The sequence below is a fragment of the Morone saxatilis genome, unplaced genomic scaffold, assembly GCF_004916995.1.
Source record: "Morone saxatilis isolate NCDOM2014 unplaced genomic scaffold, NCSU_SB_2.0 Contig12, whole genome shotgun sequence".
Lineage (NCBI taxonomy): Eukaryota > Metazoa > Chordata > Actinopteri > Moronidae > Morone > Morone saxatilis.
This window is the reverse complement of record NW_023339674.1, coordinates 27,071,113-27,090,559: the sequence shown is the minus strand read 5'-3', so window position 1 is coordinate 27,090,559 and position 19,447 is coordinate 27,071,113. Positions and strand designations below refer to the sequence as shown.

The 19,447-nt window shown below is 38.8% G+C and overlaps 1 protein-coding gene across 1 annotated transcript in view; it reads right to left on the bottom strand.

Annotated features, from left to right (window-relative positions):
• ptprfa (protein tyrosine phosphatase receptor type Fa) overlaps positions 1–19,447 on the bottom strand; it is a gene marked incomplete in the record, with an annotated part of 110,171 nt that overhangs the window by 66,293 nt on the left and 24,431 nt on the right. The window contains 2 exon segments of the mRNA XM_035652778.1: positions 1,420–2,001; positions 3,607–3,724. Of these exon segments, the coding sequence (XP_035508671.1) occupies positions 1,420–2,001; positions 3,607–3,724 (700 nt within the window).

Genomic DNA, 19,447 nt, shown 5'->3' with positions numbered 1-19,447 from the left:
TGCAATTTTGGTGCTCATTTTGGCACAAAATTGTGTTTGCATTTAAACCCACTCAGACCACCTCTTACAACAGATGCAGGGCAAATTTTGGTGGCTTAAGTCGGCAGAGGCATAGACACAGACCTCTTCAAAACCACAAAAGTTTGGCCTCTTTAATTTGCTGATCTTTTATTCACATCAATTGCATATTAATATGTGCATCAAAAGGCAAATTTTGATTGAGGAAAAGTCTTACCAATAATATCATCCACATGAGTGTATTTCAGGATGTGTGTTCTGTTTGAATTTCCAACAACAACTTGTAAAATGTCAGATCTTTCCATGCTGTTGATTAAATGCCGGTAGTCATCACACAGCAGCAGGAAAGATTTGTGTTTCATTTACAGTCTGATTTGAGTGAGTGGCTGACACAGTGAGTGGCTGTGTGTAAATTTAAAGGATGACACAGCAGCAGCAACTTCATTAATTATTTTGATTTAGATTGGCCAGGATCCAACAGTAAATAATACTCTGTGTTTTTTATCCAGGACTTTTTCCAGGATCCAGAAGATTTTTTCTTGACAATACAGGACAGCACTTGCTCACAATGGTGGTCAATGTTTATGGGGCAGTGTGTCGGGGCAGTGTGTCATGGCACACGCGTTTTCCTCTAACCAAAACATTAATTTAGCCAGAACAACTCAAATCAAGCAGAATTTATTTGACATAAAATGTATCTTGTCACCTAGCTTTTTAAAAGAAGAGGTGGAAAGTGTAACTGTTTGTTGCATGTTCAACTAACAAGTAACAACCACAACAACAAACGCCAAAAGTCCTACCAACAGTTGAGTTTGAAACAACATATGCACCCAGGTTGCATAAGATATTTCAAGGAGAAGATAAGAAGAAGAAAGATATCAATTTCTAGGTGCATGACTATGACTGGAAAACTAGTCTTCCAGGTTTTCATAGATTCCAAGTCTAACAGTAAAATCATTTGCAGGAACGTGACCGTCCTCAGGATGAGATCCATCAAATCCATCAGGACATTTTTGATTATTGCCACTTATTATGCCCTAACTCTGGAGAGTCACAATATGTCATATTAAGAGGATTATGACAGCAAGTTTTCTGAGTTTTCATGTATTCATTAATATTCACAATGAAAGTTTATCTTATATATTTATATTTTAGTTCAAACATGTAAGGTCTTTTTTTTCTGTCATGTGATTTGGTCATTACAGAAGCTTGCCAAAACTGCAAAAAAGTGCTGGTCACACCTGTGTGTGTGCCTGGAGATTTTGTTTGTGTTTGCACCCAATTTCTGGAAAATAGAGCCCTAAATATCCAAATCCTGGAGTTGTGTGTGGAGGACTGAGGTCAGATACAGCTACAGTAAGCTGTCTACAAGCACAAAGCAGTACTGATAAATAGCCTCACCTGGCATAGAGGTGGACATGGTTCTGCTCTGAATGCTGGGGCTGATGGGTCCTCCCCCCTTGCTGGTGAAAGCTTGGACTCTGATGTCGTAGGTTGTGTCAGGCTGCAAACCTTGGACGGTCATCTGTGTTTCTGTGGTAGTGTTGGTGCTGTTGTGCTGGCTGTTGATATCTCGATACACCACCACGTACTTCACAATCTTCCCGTTCCTCTCGGCCAGAGGAGGGGGGTCCCAGGCCAGCTTGGTGGAGGTGGCAGTCAGGCCTACTACACTCAGATTCTGGGGGTAGCTGCTGGGAATGTCTTCAGGGGTACTGATCTCCTTAACATACTCCTCTCCGTTGCCTGCTCGGTTTTTGGCGCACAATTTGAAAATGTAGGTGGCTCCCTTGTGTAGGCCAGTGACTGTGAAATGATCATCTGTCTGTCTGAAGTCTTTGACAATGAAAGCTCCCTCCTCTGCTCTTTTGTACTGCAGCTGGTATCCCACATGCTCCCCCACTATCTCCTTAGGGGGCTGCCACTGGATCAGGGCAGTGTTCCCTATGGTGGTGCTGATCATCATGGTGGGTTTACCAGGCACTGACAGACAGGAAAAATTTCCATATCTTGATTACTTGAACTTGAACAAATTCATGGAACACAAAACACAAAGACATTGACATCCTATTTCAGAGGCTATACAGCTGTTGTTACCTGGCCCTGCTTTGACCGCAGCATTATTTCTCATTGTAGTACTTTTCAGCTGTACAGCTTTTTCTCATAATTACAAGGTTACGATATTGGCTACATACATTGTACCTACCATTTAACTGCTAAGATCTCAGAATCAATGTTTGGCTAGTTACTAGTAAATAAAATTTTTCAAGAATTACTCTTTTCAAAAATAATACTATTATTTTACTTATTACTCCCTGACAACAGTAATTAGTTACACTACTCGGTAGTTATATTACTGTTCTGCTACTCCCCACAAAATTGGTAATTGTGTCTCTTCTCCCCAAAATTCAGACTTACAATGATTATAATCAAGTTTTGTTTGTTAAAATCAAAGTTTTATGTTTGTCTGTTCCATCTTTCAAACTAGTTTCCTCGACAATTATACAAATGAATCCAAAGATTGGATGGTTGGATTTCAAATCAGTAGGGGGGTTACAACAAAAGTAATGTAAAGTAATAACTAATTATTATAATATATATATATATATATATATATTTATTAATATATATTATTACTGAAATGTATTAGTAATTACACTATTAACTAATTAAGTTACACTACTGGTTACTGGGATAGTAATATCATTACTATAATATTAGTACTAGTAATGCCCAACACTGCTTGAAAAAATAGTGACATATTTTTAAAATAGGTCAGACATGGCAACAAACACAAACAGTTAGACAATCAAACAGCTTTTAAACTAGCCTAAAGTTTTACTAGATTAGTTACCACATAATGCTGCAAACAATACCTCATTGCACAGGAATACTGTGTTCAAACACTTGGGGCAAGTAGCTGAACCAGGAATGTGGTCTGTATCTTTTAATGCTATCTATGTCTGTTTTGTGCTATATTACCGCATTTTGAGATCCCAGCAATTACTTTGGTGAGTACAGTGTTATCATATTTAAAGCAAAACCCTTGATGGTTTTAAACCAGCCATGTTTCCATCCAAATGTATTGCCAAATTAACCAAATTTCGAGTAAATCAGCAAAATAAATGCAAATTAATCCTTAATCCACTACTGTTATGTGATTATTAGGAATCGGTTAATTTAGAGAAGCAGTGTGTGGCGCCAATTCTCCAGTCAATAAACCAGAAGAAGAAGGCACAACAAAATTAAGTCATTAAGAGTGCCAGTGGAAGTTCAAACGGTGAAAAAGAATGCAGGAAACAGGATAGAAATATGACTTTTCTGTTTTTTTCATGTATTAATGTGAGGAATGTTCCATCAGACATCAGAGTGAAGAAGGCAAAATGCTAATGCGACACTTGAAAATGCACATAAAATATGTTGATGGAAACATGGCTTGATATGATTGTCTTATCACAGCTGACCAGTGAATGTGAGATTTTGGTGTAATCAAAGTGTAACTGTACATTATGAGGAACAAACATGGCAAACAAATTTGTTTCGAAATGTGTTGCCTAACAGGTAGATTAATCTACAAACAGCACACACCTGCTCCTGTGGTGGTGACCACCTTGGCCTTGCTGCGAGCTCCATCGCCCTTGGTGGTGTATGCAGCCACAGTCACAGAGTACATAGTCTCTGGGAGCAGACCTGTTATAATGGCCTCCTGTGTGGTAGAGATACAGAGAAGAAAGGGGGGAGGGAGGGTAAGAGAGATAAAAAAAAGAGAGACAGAGAGAGAAATGGAGACAGAGTGGAAGACAAAGGTAAAGATGGAGAGAAAAAGGGCAATAACATTCAGGTTGAGACAATGGCCTTAGTTGAATTGGCAGCCAGTGTACTGTACCAGGCACTTAGGCACGTTAGACAAGTCAAGCGCCCACAACATGCTTCACATTTCCAACGCTCCCAAGGCATTTAAATTGTTTTTTTGAGAAAAAAGTCAAGTGAGAGCAAATTCCTGTTCTATGGGGTATAAGACCACTGGATCATTGACCAGAAAACAGAAAAGGAGCATATTGCATTGGTTACATATCAGGAACTGGAAATAGATATGAAACGTGTTCTTAATAGAAGCTCCTGACCCATTATTGGTTACAAAGATAGTATTTAAAAATAATGTAATCTGTCCTTTGAAAAACAATTTGGTTAATTACCACTCCAGTCTTACTTTTGCATTTCAGATCATGACAAGTTGTAAACAAAAATGTTGGAATAATCCCTTTATTGCACAGCAAAACTGTGATCATAAGGTAGGTCAAAGGTGCAAAAGGAAGTGGGTCTGTAAACTGTGATGGATTATTACTGAATGGGTAGTATTTACTATTTGCCTTCATTTCCTCTTCCAAATAAATTTTACTAACCTGGAGGTTTGTTAACTTGGTAGGCACAATGTTATTTCAGTCAGCCAACTCATCTGAAACGTATTGTTTTGTGAATGTAGAATATAAAGGATTGGTTTAAATGCGGCTTCTAGTTCTGAGTTCAGCACAGCAGGGATTGAGGAGTGAAGATTGTAACTTAACCCCAAGGGGAATGTGGTGGTAAGGTGTCAGCAGTAGCAACAAGCGAAAGTATAGCTTTGAGTTCTGCACAGATGGCTGAAGTACATCGTAGCAATGTACAGGGCACATTGGATCTACGTTGCAGTGAGAAGAGTATGTCGACGAGGACCCGCACCATCTGACGATTGAAAAGGCCTCGACAACGACAATATTGTTCATAGTATCATGCAAGATGCAACACTGGCATGACAGCGAGGTGAGAAAGCTTCTCTTGATTGAGGGGAAGAGGAAATAAGGGGACAGGTCACTGGCACTTTCTCTAGTACTGACACAGCGTTGTGGAGATAGGTCTGTCTTTGTGAGGCTACCGAGCTACAGTGTGAGACACAACATCATATCAAAAATATTGAGTGAAAGGGGCAGTGCTTGCAGCCCAAGGCAAGTAACAAATGCTGCTTTCTGCTGTTTACTAAGCCTTTTTTCCAGGGGGCTCATGATGTTGAACACAATACAACAGCTTGTAAACTTGTCTACTGGCAATGGGAAGTAAATTGCCTATTTGTAGAGGGTTTACACATTTAAAAACTCGATATATCCCCTATTTCTGCCCACACACACCAGAGACACACGCTCATACATGCTCCTCCAAAAGCCTTGTTAATACAGTGACATGTACAGTCTGTCGGGAGTCTGTTAAAAGGCTCGGAAAAGGTCCACCACTCTCAGAGGATTCCTTTCTAGTGCTGCTCCTGAGTGATGAGTGGGGGAGTTTCAGAGATGAAGCAGCTTGTGATGAGAGAAAAATGGCAGCAGGATGGTGGCGAAGGTGTGTGGGGGGATGATAGTTCCAGCAGAGAAGACCCAGCGGGTTCTATTTCCCCCTCAGACTGGCGCCTCTGCCTATAGCCCAGGGCTTGCTGTGCCGTGGAGATGACAGTGCAAATTAGCAAGGCCCTGCCAAAGCAGCCAGGGGTTCCAGAAGCTACCAAAGCTCTAATTATTATTTTATGAGTGGCAATTTTATATCTATCACAGGATGTTTAAAAGGTTCTTCTTCTGCTAATTTAAGAACAGACACGCACAGAGCAGAATTCAGATATATTTCCCTTCTTCCTGTTTTCTCTGCAGGGCAAAGAAGGTGAAAGATAACAGAGAAATGTGACTCATGTGAGAAGCTACTGAACTCCTCTAAAAGCCTCATTATTTTAATCTGGTGGTATTCCTTTTCACTTTTGCTGCCAGAGACTCTCATGTGTTTGGAAAAAGAAAAAAAAATCTAATTGGGCTTTCATCTGGCTTTTTCAAATGCATGTGTGTGGGGATGAAACATTCCACATAAAGACAGAAGGAGACATCACTCCTGTGAGGGAGAGTCGGGTTTAACAGGAGCCAATCAATCGGCAGTGACTTCTGCTGCGTCAAACATCAAATGCTGCTGTCCTCCATCTCCCTCCCTTTTCAACCTTCATAGCCAGCGGGTCGGGGTGGGGGGGGACACTTCTGACTGATACTTCAGTGAATGTTTCAATCACGCTCATTCAACATATTAAATTTAAAATTTCATTACATTTGACATTTTAAATGCCAAGCAGAGAAGCCAATATTATGAAGTTCTTCAAGCTAGTTAGCCATAGCTTTAGGTTTGCATGGAGCCAGACCTTAGATTAAGGGCCCAAAGTCTGGTCTGGGTTGTTTCAACCAACTAAAAAAAACAAACTCCCTGTCAGCGGTGGCTAGCCATATAGATAGCACTAGATTTATTACCTCAAGTTTTTAAATACCTGTCAGAGATTTTTGTCTCTAATCTTTTGCATTCATCCAACCATTATGTTAGAAACTTGGCCCAGGCTCATAACAAAAGTTTAAAAAGCCAAATGATATTATAGTTATATATAATTAAATGTTTTTGGATGGAACTGGAGGAATCCCACACATGCACAGGGAGAACATGCAAACTCACAAGACCGTAGCTAGAATGGGGACAGTGAGATCATTACTTAGGGATTTTCTTTGGGAACTGGGAGGTTTTAGTTTTGGGTGATTTAAAGGTTCAGTGTGTAACATGAATGAAATGTGAAATTAAATAGACAGATACTCTGGGAAAAAAATTAAATAACAACTGTAAGGAGACATACAGTAGGTATATGTTGTGTGATTTAGGTGAACTGACCTTTCCTTTTCTCAAAGGTTGTGGTTTAAAATAACCAATCACAGACCTCGTTTACATATTGTGCAGTAGTCAGTTCTAAAAATATGCTAACAGAACAACAATTAAAGAAGTCTTCACACCTCCATGCTTAGCATTAAATCACTTAGTGGGCTACACCAAAAATCCTACACATGTTAGCAGACTTTGTAGTTAGAACCTGTGTCAATTCTGAAAAAACAAGCACTGACTGCCAATCATTCTGTCAGTCAGTATACTGATATAAATCATACTATTGAAATTGTAGTATTGATATTTGGAATCTGGAGGCTCTGAACAACTCAAAGGACTGTTAAAACCAAACTTGATTTCTCATACATGGAGTCACAGATTTGACTTTGATCCAATGAGACCAGCCATGGCTGAACATTGTATGGTCCTTAGCTGCTGACAGCGTCAGTATCAGATTTCCACACTCCGTTTCCTCCCAGTATGAGTTTGTCAAATTTGCTGGGTGCAAAATCGGTCACAGCCTTTCAAAGCTTTCTAGTTCTCTCCAACCTTTAACATGGAAAGACAACTTTTCAACCTTACCCCCATAGTGTTTGCAAGTGGTATTATTGCTTGCACTGCTGTCACAAAGACAACCTAATATTTTTCACAGCAGCCATTTTGACATGAAATAGTAAGATAAAAACAGGTGTTACCAATGATACTAATTAAGGTTTCGTTCCATTTACCTTGATTAGTATCATTGGTAACACCTGTTTTTATCCTACTATTTCATGTCAGAAACGCTGCTGTGAAAAATATCTATCGCTTCCTGTTTTGCTCAGAGACTAGCTCTATGAAGAAATGATCGCCACAAAGAAGCATGTTCACTGAAGTGGTGAATCGAAATTGCAACTGAAACATTTTATTTTGAATTTGAGAACAGGCAAATCTATTGTAACGATGTGTGTTGTATAGTAAGGTTTATTTCTAATAAGAAGAGTATTTATTGTTGATTGTGGACAAGACACACCTTCAAGCAGGTAGCCCTGTTGTTTTCCAAAGCCTTTTTCCCTTTGTCCTAACCTTGCCATCCCCTTCTTCTTCTATTTTTCCGTCTTTTAAACAACAAAGTTGTTAATAAAATATTTGTATAGATGTACTTTTCTTAACCAAGTCAACTAAACAACATCATGCTTAAACTGTTAAACACCTTTCGACCTACTGGTTTTAGTCAGTATCGATTGTCGATACTGATACTGAATCGAAGCATCCGTAGTTATAATTGGATCTAGTTTCTATCACAGAAATAGTCACTGTTGACAGTGCATGCTGTGGATTATCCAGAGTAACAGGGACATTGTTACCGGAAAGAAATGTTGCCGTCGAATTTTTTAATGTCTGTGGGGGGAAAAGTCTTAAAGATGAACCTGAGCAAATCACATCAAAACTATTTGCATGACTATTTACCATTAAAGGTGAGAGAGAAATTGTTTCTTTTTGTAGTTTGGCTGAGCAGTCCCTTATATAATCCTAATGTAAACAACTTATCTGAAGGGAAATGTGAAATGTTACAGAACTGTTCCTAGAATCAGCAGAGACAGGAAGCAAAATGGAACAATAGTGTTTTTGAAGTCAGGGACTTGGACAGATGGCCAGCCTGAGTTTTCTTCTACACTCAAACTTATATACTGTATACAACAGTGAGTGCTGAATTACAGGGCTTTGGTGGCTTTCTGTAGGAATTCTCACATATGTTGTTGCATAAATTAAATGTCTGGGATTGCTCAGCTCACACAAGCTGCTTTACATGTACATCATCATCTGTGGACATACTAAATATTCCAGTAACTGGTCCATATTCAGCATGGCTATAACACAGGGCCAGTATGCATTCATGTTAAACGTCCTTTGAAAAGTTTTTAACTGGTGAAACGCCTCCATATGGCCTACATAAACACACAAGACCATCAGTAAAAAGATTATATATATATTCTTGTGTATTCTTAATGCCTGGCACCAGGTTGGATTTGGTCGGATTCCCCTTAAAATCAGTGAAAGGATATGGTCAACACAAAGTTCCTTGTTCCTTCTCTTGGTTTATAACTTCCTCATTTCATTTCAAATTATTATGTCCACATTATGATTGGATCTCATTTAGCAGATTATGCAGGCAGAGCTGACAGATTTATTAACACACATGTTGTGCCTCATGGCAGTGGAAGCAATGCAAAATGGTAAATGGACTGTACTTGGTAAATGGACCTGTACTTGTATAGCGCCACATTCGCCCTTTCACACACATTCACTCAGCGACGGCAAAGCCCATCAAACGGAAACTGTGCTATGCAAGGAAACTCAATCTACTATAGCTGTACTCTTGCTCTACAGTGTTCAGACTCAGATGATAAAATGTTGGATCACTGAACACCTGTGTAGTCCTCAGACTGAGAAGCAGAATCGATAATGGTATTGGTATCAATAAAATCCTAGCAATTCCCATCCTTATGCAAACTATGCATCAAAATGCAATAATATAAACAAACATATAATTCTCAAGTAATACTTCATTTATAACCTGTCACCTTGCACGCTGAGATGGCATATGCAGTTACAGAACAGATGAGCATTGCAGAAAAGGAAACAAAGCAGGGATAAAGATACTGTACTTTTCATGCTCAGCAGAGAAAATTTAAGTTCACAAACAAAAGCTGGATGCACTGCTAGTCTCTGTGGATTTTCATTGCAGAATAAACCAACAGGAGCTGAACTCAGGTAGAATCAACAAGCAGTCTGAGCCTTTACCGAAAGGAAAGGACCAGAAAACAAACCTCTGCGTTACACAGACTCCACCTTTCATAAAACAATGTGAACAACGTGACTTCAGGGATTGGAGTGAACTGAGGGTTTGCTTGTTTGACAATAACTGCTGTAGAGTCTGTGATACATGAGAGAGTGTATATTGGTGTGAATGTTCTGTAAAAGCATATACATATACAGATATTCATCCCTGGGCCCAGACAAACAGATAGTAAAACCACAACCCCAACTTTATTTCCAGAATAAAATCAAGAGTGTTTATAGCTGCAAACTCCTTCAGAGACCTGGGCCCCGGATCTGGTAGTGGCACACAAGCAACACCAAAGCAACACATACACATAACCTACACACACACGCACACGCACAACGCACAACACAACACCACACACACACAGAGTAATCTGTTGTTGCAGTTGTCATCCTGGTCTTCAGCAGTGAACATTGGGCCATGAAATCTTGTGTCACTGTCTGTGTTCATATCAAAGCCCAATGCATGACACCATTCAATTCAATTCAATTCAATTTTATTTTTATAGTGCCAATTCATAACAGAAGGTTATCTCAGGACACTTTTCAAATAGAGCAGGTCTAGAACGAACTCCTATAACATTTACAGAGACCCAACAGTACACCATGAGCAAGACCTTGGCGCACCGGGGGCAAGGAAAAACTGCCTTTTAGAGGCAGAAACCTCGGACCAGAACCTATCTGGGTGGTCGTCTGCCTCGACCATGACACCCCCAACTAACCCACAGACACACATCAAAGGCAATAAAATGCACACATACACTAACATCCCTTCACACCACCAAAATCCACTCTAGAAACAAGCCCGGTACACGGGGGGATAAGTTAAAGGTTAAAGTTAGGAGTTTAAAGGGGGCTGTAGCATTGTTTTCTGAGGAGCTGTCAGCTCTGTTAAAATGTGAACATCCTGTATGGTTTGGAGTTTCATGATATGAAGACAGAATGAAGTGAAAGAACCCTGCCTGTCAGGAATATAGAGAGTGGCTTCGGGATGGAAGGATGAGGAATAAAAAGTGAAAGGAGAAGGCTATACTTCTTTAGAAGCCCCAAAGCAAACTGACTACTGTGTACCATTATTTCATTCTAAGTTTGCTTCTTTCTTTTTTTAACTATATTGTGATGAAGGATAATTCCGGTTTATTACAACTTGGTTCTTGTTTTTATAGTTCGGGTCATTATTTCTATTGGTTATGATAATATGGTACACACCAGAGTTAATTGCTGAGATCTGATAATGCAGAAACATCTCTACAAAGAAGTCTAATAGGAAACACACACGTTCTTACTTTTTAAAACGTTCCAACACACTCACACACTCCAAACTCTGATACTGCCACTTGGGCAGTGGCCCTCTGTTTCGGAATATGATGCTGTAAGCATCCCCCTCGCATCATTCCTGGATGCACAGGGCTCCGCGGTCAAATTAGCATTTAAGAAAAGATTGTAAAGTATATAATTTACCTGATGTAACTTTAGTATGTTATGTACGTTAATTTGTGTACGTTATGCCAAAGAAATTGTTTACTTTTGGATTCACCCCAACAGCAGTCTCCTTGGTTAAAATCCTGTGTTTGAGGAATCCATCCACCATCACCTCTATATGCTTACTTTCTTGTTATTTATATTACGTAACCTGACTTAGACAGTGAGCATGTCCAAAAATTATGCTAGAGGGATACCTACAACATTATATTTTGAAGCGGAAGGCCGCTGACCAAGCACAAGAGTTGGTAATGAGACTTTCCACCTCTCTACATAAAGAACATACAACTGAATGTTGGCATTGGGTGTAAATTGTGAGCTATGGAATGCTTTAATCTCACATGGTAGAAGTAAATGCAAAGGCATGATCAGATGTAATTATCCAGATAACGTATACAGATACAGATGCTACTACCAGGTGGAAATGATGAAGCATATTTGTAGTTACAAATAAGACTTGTTTGGATTGCTACTGCCCACTCTGTCAGGTTTCTCATTTTAGAGATTAAAGGAGAGGAGGGTATGTGGGAACATAATTGTGTTAGTACCCACACAGAGGTCGGAAGATGTTATAACGTAAAACACACTACCCATAACCCCTTTCCACCCAACACACACTTTGCTACTCACGTAATCCGTTGAGTCCTCATCAGTCCACTGATGAAAAGGACAGATGGGGGAGAGGAGTCAGAAAAACAGAGTGAACTTTTTCTTGAGGCCATTCTAATGAGCTGATCAGCATGCTGGACAACTGCAGTGATAAGTGACTGAAGAGAGACGGAGCTGGCGGGACGGGGGTTGCTTTAAATTGCATGTGGTAATGGAGGTTATGTGAGAATGTGTGTGTATAATGAAGGCTCTTCTCCATAGTGCCACCTGGTGAGACAAGCCTGGTCCATGCTGATGAGGGTTCCCTGCTGGGTAACTTGGCGGGGAGGAATTCAAAAGAGAAAGGCAATAAGGAAGCTACTGTTAGCCTGCCAGCGGCAACCGTGCCTCCACTCAGAACATCCAGAGGGTCTGGGGCCAGTCCACTGATTCACCTGCAACATGGGGGACCATGGACCAGGTACTAAAGCATGCTTCCATTTCCTCCATCAACCACATAGTCTGATTGTAACTCATTGTCATGGCTCTAAGATTTTGAGACCTTTGTCAGTATACTTTTTTGAGTTAGTGGGTGAAAGCAATTCAGTGCGATAATTACGTTTATTGGGTGTTGGGCAATACTCAAGAATTAGTTGCCTTTGATTTTTGAGAAATTATACAGACACACAAAAAATCTTAATATCAACATCAAAACAACAACAACGCACCATGCATAATATTTTTTTTAGAAATGGCTGTAAAAGGCTGTAAAAATCCCCCACAAATCCTATAATATCCTGGAGGGACTGATTAAAGTTAAATGACAAGGCAAAAACTCTCTGCAAGTTATTATTATTATTAATAAGTTTTTATACTGTAGTAAAATAAATGGAAACCAATGGCTGTTTCCGATAATTTAACAATCTGTCCCTACTGCTGTATCTACTGTGGCATTAAACAATTTCTAGCCAATCTAAATACTGCAAATTACAATATATTTATTTAAAATATGCATTACCTATTCTTCTCTAGTCTATGAATATATATGTACCTAATGATTCTTGAATAGTTTCTTTTACTTGTTTAATTTTTAGCAGTATGCCTCCCATGAAAAATAGGAAGTATAATGTTGCCATGGTAACAAAAATTTGGAACTATATTTGAACCCAACATGACCCTGACTGCTACTTTTGGCTGCAAGTAGTTGCAGTTAGTGAGCAGGTTTGTTTAAGCTAAAAATGTAGGTGGAAAAAGTGACTGGCATGTTCAAAACTAGCTGATGCAAAAGTTGGATGTGAAAATTGTGTATTTAAAAATGAATGACAAATTGGTTCATTCTACCCAAGGGAAGTACAAGACCAATGTGCTTGATTTGCAGTGAAACTGTGGCTATTGTGAAGAATGGTAATAAAGAACATGCCTATTATGACTCCCTAGAGCACAGTCATACGAAACACTAAACTTAACATCTTCATGTCAAGCTACCAGCAGAATAACTGCTTAAATAACAATTACTACTAATTTTAAGGAGCCCTTATTGTTAATAAAGAGTTGATTTACTGATGAAGGCCAAAGGACATTAATCAGCCTGTTTTACTCCCAATAAATTAAACAGCAGCGATTCAGAGGCACAGGGCATTTGTATTCTGCTCCATGACCTTGCTGACTAACCAGAAATAAAAGACAAAGGGCTTCGCTTCCTCATCTTCATAGAAGAAATAAATAAAAAGCCGTTATTATAAACAATGTAAGCTGCTAACAGTGAAGTGAAAATCAGCTATATTCCCTGGTCAAAGTGCAGCTTGCGCTCTAAATCAAAAAAAGATCCATTATATAAAGCAGCAGGGAGACTAAAAGTGGCCGCAGTGTTGAGTAACCATCATTCTTTCATACAGTAACTGATGCATTACTGGGCTCTACGCCTTGATGTATCACTGGCTCTGTCACTGAACTTGTACATTATGAGGATGGATTGCTCCCAACTCATGACGACTGGCCTCACTGCTGTACTGTCGATCAAAGTTTCCCAATGATTTGAAGGGAGACAGATAAGAGACTGTAAAGTCTGTAAGCCCACCTTGACATAGCATAGGCAGAAGGGCATTGTGTGTCTGGTGGGAAACACTGCATACGAGGTAGGTGACTAATGGTATCAATGTTAGTTTAAGGTATTCAAATTTAAACACTATTAGGTCTTTTTTTGCTGTAAACAAACTGTGGTTCAGTTCAATAAGAGGGAATGGAAACGTCCAAAACAGCAGATCACAGATTTTTCACTGTGCAGTGTCCATACATTCATCCATCTATCCGTCCATTTTCTGCCATTTATCTGTGCCTGGTGCAGTTCACACCCATGGACTAAAAAATGAAAGGTGCCACCGGATGCTCTTCATTGAATTTATATGGCAGTAACATCAACTGAATAATCCAAATACAATGTAACCTGTAAAATAAATAATCAACTTAATGCAGACCTCTGACATGCAGGAGTGACAACCTGGAGACAATCAGGCACGCTCGTCTTCCGATGTCTTCATGTCCTATAGCTCCTCCTTGGGGATCTAGAGGTGTTCCCAGGCAATGTAAAACATTTTATGAGCCCCCCATTGTGGTCTGCCCCGTGGTGTTCTCCCAGTTAGACGTTCTCAAAAACCTCTATAAGGAGACATCCAGGAGGCATCCCCAGGAGATCGAACCAGCTTTCAATATGAAGGAGCAGCGATACTTGAACTCCATTAACTGGGGCAGCAACTCATTCTGACCTCCCAACAAACTTAAAGGTACTGACTCTCACACAATCGATCATGGTCTGATGAAGCCAACAGAACTACATCATGCGCAAAAAGCAGAGATGCAATCCGAACTGCTCTATTGTGGCTGAAAGACTTTTAATGTGAAAAATCTACATAAAGCATTGAGTTTCACTCATCGAAATAACTATTGTATGGAAATATTTCTGCCAAACAACTGAAATTCATAGCAGCGTGACATGAATCTCATTGCTAAATGGATGAGATAATGCTTTGGAAATTATATTATCCTAAATTAGTAAGTAAACGTAAAAGGATTTTTTGAGTTTGCATTTACCAGCAAAAGGGGTGAATCAAGATTTAAGGCCTAGTATAAGCCTGTTTTAAACAAAGGCTTGGTTCTCTTTGCCACTGAGGCCATTTTTAATAAAAAATATTTAAAACGTGCATGGAACTGTAATCAGTCCATGTCACATCTTTTTTCTTACATTCACACATAGCATCACCTCACTCTTTGCTCGTCGATCTGACACGGGGCTTTCTTCAATACATGTCACGTGTCAACACATTCAAGTTGATGAGTCTAAGAAAAAGTCTGTGTGACAGGTGTGTGTCACAATATTACATGAAGACAATAGTCTGCCAGGTTTGATGTCAACTGTCAATTCAATTGGCGACATTTCCATATGACCAAAGGCTGTAACTCTCATCAAACTGGAGAGTAATTGCCAATGTGACAATACATTTAATAGAGTTTCAGTGGTGCTCACTGGCTGGCTGAAAAATTAAGTAGCCATTAAGTTGTTAAATGGTGGCTGGAGGAGATGGAGGGCTGTTCACAGCAGGGTCCAACCACTCAGTACTGCTGGAATTTTAAAAATGCAGCCATTTAAAGGCAGAATAATTAGTAAAAGTTAGATTCTCTTTGCCAATTTCCTAAGGGAGTCATTAAATTAATAATTAATCTGATCTTGCACTAATACCAAGTCTTCTCACCTTTCCTTAACTCTCCTTCTGATTTGCACTGACAGTAGCCAACCGATGAGAGAAAGAGATAAAAAGAAAAGAGGACTGAAAAGAGGACTTGTTCCACACTGAAATTCTCTGCACAGTTACATGTTTTATGATGTGGTAATAACTGGTAATGAATGTGATACATCAGGTAAACTACAGGCATTCGTATTAACATCTTCATTTGAGTGATCCAAATGATCACATTTCAAATCTACACCTTGATAACTCACTAAATCTTATATGAAATACACTGGTGCTACTACATATGTGACGGGGAAAAAAAGAAGAAAAACGAGAGACAATGAAGACATTGTCTCCTGCACGTCACTAGCACTCTACCATGGGCTGGGTATGTTTTTCTGGGCTACAGCAAACAGATATGAGCCACAGAGAGGTTGCCATATCTTATCAGATCAGGCGATGCTCACGCTTCACAGCAGTCATCAGTGCTGAGAGGGATAAGAGGCCCCTTTAAGCATTCTTCAGCCATCCAAAAACACGCATCACTGAGATCTTAAAACCTGTGCCAACAGAAAAGCAATAGGGATGGAGGGAGTCGAGTCTAAAGGAAACAGCGGAGACACCAGAAAGCCAAGACTGGGAAAGAGCAATTAAAGCTTTGCTCCCTGCCTGAAAGCTGTGATAATTTGGCATAACTGCATTTATTTTGTCATCAAGGTCTTTTTGGTGACAAAAAGCAGTTATCTGTACTGACTGTCCATCCTCAGTGAAACCACTGAGGGATTTTCAGGCTGCTTCACTGGAGACAACACACATCTCAACACTCACAGTCCAGCTCAGTGGCTTTCAAAAATACTGCTTTTTGGTCATTGCTTCAGTGACACTGAAGCTGTAGAACTGGTGACGGACTTCAAAACCTCATCAGAGCTGGAGGCTGCTGTGCATCGCCCTGACAAGGACACATGGCCTGTAAACACGGCTAGACACAAGCAGCTGGGGTACAACTGGTTCTGCTGGCACAGAGATCTGAGCCTCCTTCTGAAATAACTCATCAGCACACCAGAGACTGAATCCATACAAAACACACGGCATACAGTCTAACTTATAAACTCTTTGCTGCTGCTTTACACTGTTAAAGGTCCAGTGTGGAACATTTAGGAGGATTTATTGTCAGAAATGAAAAATAATATTCATAAGTATGTTTTGTCACCTGAAAAAAGTAAGTAAGTAAGTAAGTAAATCTAATTTATAAAGCACATTTAACACATTATAAACTGACCAAAGTGCTGTACCAGTGGAATGACTAAAAAGGCAAATAATACAGAAAAACACATTGGTGAATACTAAAAAGGACAAATAAAACAGAAAAAACACATTGGACCAATTAGTCAATAATTCAATAAACATGGTAAAAAAACCTTCAATATTGGGCAACACAACACCGAAATACATAGATGAGCAGGAGTACAGGGTTAGAACAGAAGGCCAGGAGTAAAAGTGAGTTTAGCCGGAATTGAAGGCAGAAATGGAGGGGGCAGATCCTCAATCCAGATATCCAGGGGGAGCTGCGTTCCAACAGAGGTGGAGCAGCAACTGCAAAAGCTCTATCCCCCTCGCTTTGAGCCGGAGCGCGTAGCAGCAGAAAGCGCCTTTATTTGAGGACTCAGGGACCTTTGAACCACCATAGGCTCGTAGCAAGGTCAGCATGTATATGGCCAGCCCATTTAGTCCTTAAAAACAAAAATAAAAACTTTACAATGAATCCTAAAATGAACTGGGAGCCAGTGCAAGGAGGCCAGAATGGGGTGATGTGCTCAACGCCTCCTGGTGCCAGTTAAAAGACGCGCAGCTGTTACCAGCTGTTAGACCGTCTAAGTGAATTACAGTTAAGTAATTGCAATAGTCCAGCCGTGTATTAATAAACGGCATAAACTTTCCTCAATGTTCAAAAAATGAAGCATTGTTTGTTACCATATAATTATCTGGTTTTATATTACAGAGGGATTGTACCTCTTTCCACCATTTTTTATCTCCATGATTCTACCAGTAGCCAAGAAATAAACTAACCAAACACTGTCTCTAGTGATAATATGCGTTTCACTTGTATTTCTCCTACATCTTAAACTCGTGATGCAAGTTGTTTAAATCTTCAACAAGTGACCCCTATGATGCCACTAAACCTCACACCACGACCTTGTAATCGTGTTCTCAAAACTAATCTCATATTTATAATCTTACTCTATTTATCTATCAATTTTTTATGACAAGGATGCCAATTATTATATACCCTATCCACTGGACCCATATTACCCTCGTAACATTTCCTCTTTTCTAAAAATGTACTATTCCTATTTCCCACTATTAATATTCAAAATTTCCCCCTCATTAGTCCATTAAAACTGTACCATCCTGCCCTTTCACATATAGCATAAAAAATCTCACTGTCTTATAAAAAAAATACCATTTGCCTATATCCCAAACCAACATGTAATGTCGCCATTGATCCATTTTCACACTTTTTATTTGAACTAACTCTCCTATTAATGATGTACCGGATTTCTATATTTTTACACAGCCATCTAAAGACATTCGATAGAAAGTTTTCTATTTTACACATACACTTCAACCAGTCTTTGCACTGTGTGTGTCTTCAATTTCTAACCATTCTCTATTAATATGTGATTTTCTAACTTCTTCTTACAATCATGATCGTCAACTAAACTTCACATGGTCTGGATAAATTCCCTCCCTGAACACACCAATGGTTATAATTTTACAACTATTTGAGATCTCCATGCATATTAAAAGAAGGTTCATTTTCATACTTTTATTTATATCTTCCAGCATATTACCATATCCATCTTAAATTCTTTCATGAAAGGTTCCTTAACGATTATTGGTATGACATCTTATTATCTTAAGAATTTCTGGACCTTCCATTGGCACGTCTGCGAAAATCACTTTTCTTTTAACATTTAACACTTTTTTTGTTTCTAAACATTCCAAAAACTTTTCACAAATTTCAGTCAGTTTTCTAATACTAATGTATTTCTTTTCCGTATATTTTGCATCACCAAAAATGTCATCCCCCCAATGACAAATTATGGTACCCGACAGTACGAAAATTTACTCATTGTTATCATTGATGTTTACAATCAAAAAAACCTCTTCACCCATAACCAAAACCACAGTTGTAATTCTGCCCATTTCTTTGTATTTTTCACATTTTATCTTGAACGTAAACTACTCCTAGTAAATATATCGTATCAATTCAAAATTTCGAGTGTTACAATCAAAACAAACTTATATAAAAGTTTCTATTTTCTGGACAGTTATCTAACTGCTTCCTTTATGACCTATTTTCCCATAAAACATATAGTACTCATAACTGTTATAACTTATATCACACTTTCTGTTATTTAGCCTGTAATTGCTAACCCATATAGTGCCCCCCACTTCTTCCATAATTTTTTCCTTTATATCCTAAATTTCCAAAAACTACTTTTTTGTTACTCCTATACGTCTTTTCCTATTCCAACGTATCATCTATGACCTGTCTTTTCAAAAAAGTAATTAAATAATTTTTATATTCCAAAAATAATCCCTTTATAAAATTAGATTCCTTTATATTTTTTCAAAACAAGAAATTTCAGCATTTCTCGTACAGTTTTATCCGATTACACCAATGCTTGATCCATAGTTCGCCCATTCTCATTATGAATCGCTTACAATGGGGTCAGTCATCCTCCCACAATTACAAACTCCTCCTATTAATTCATCGATCTTCTTCAAATTTTCAGGTTACATCAAATTATTTTGCTTAGTTAAAATGCTATTCGTTCACTTTGTACTTTTGAAAGGCTTTTCTTTCATCCCTTCAAATGTTTTCCATTTTTAAGTTTATTGCTATCCTTCATCACTGTTTTATCTTTAATTTTATTTATATTTTTATTAATTTATGTGTTTTACAATTACTATTCAGTAAAATGAATAACGGAACTGTTTTTGTTTTTATTTTTTCATTATCTTGCTCTTCTGTATTGTTAATCACCATTGCTTACGTCCTGTTGATAGTACTAAATTACACATAATGAGCTTAATACAGT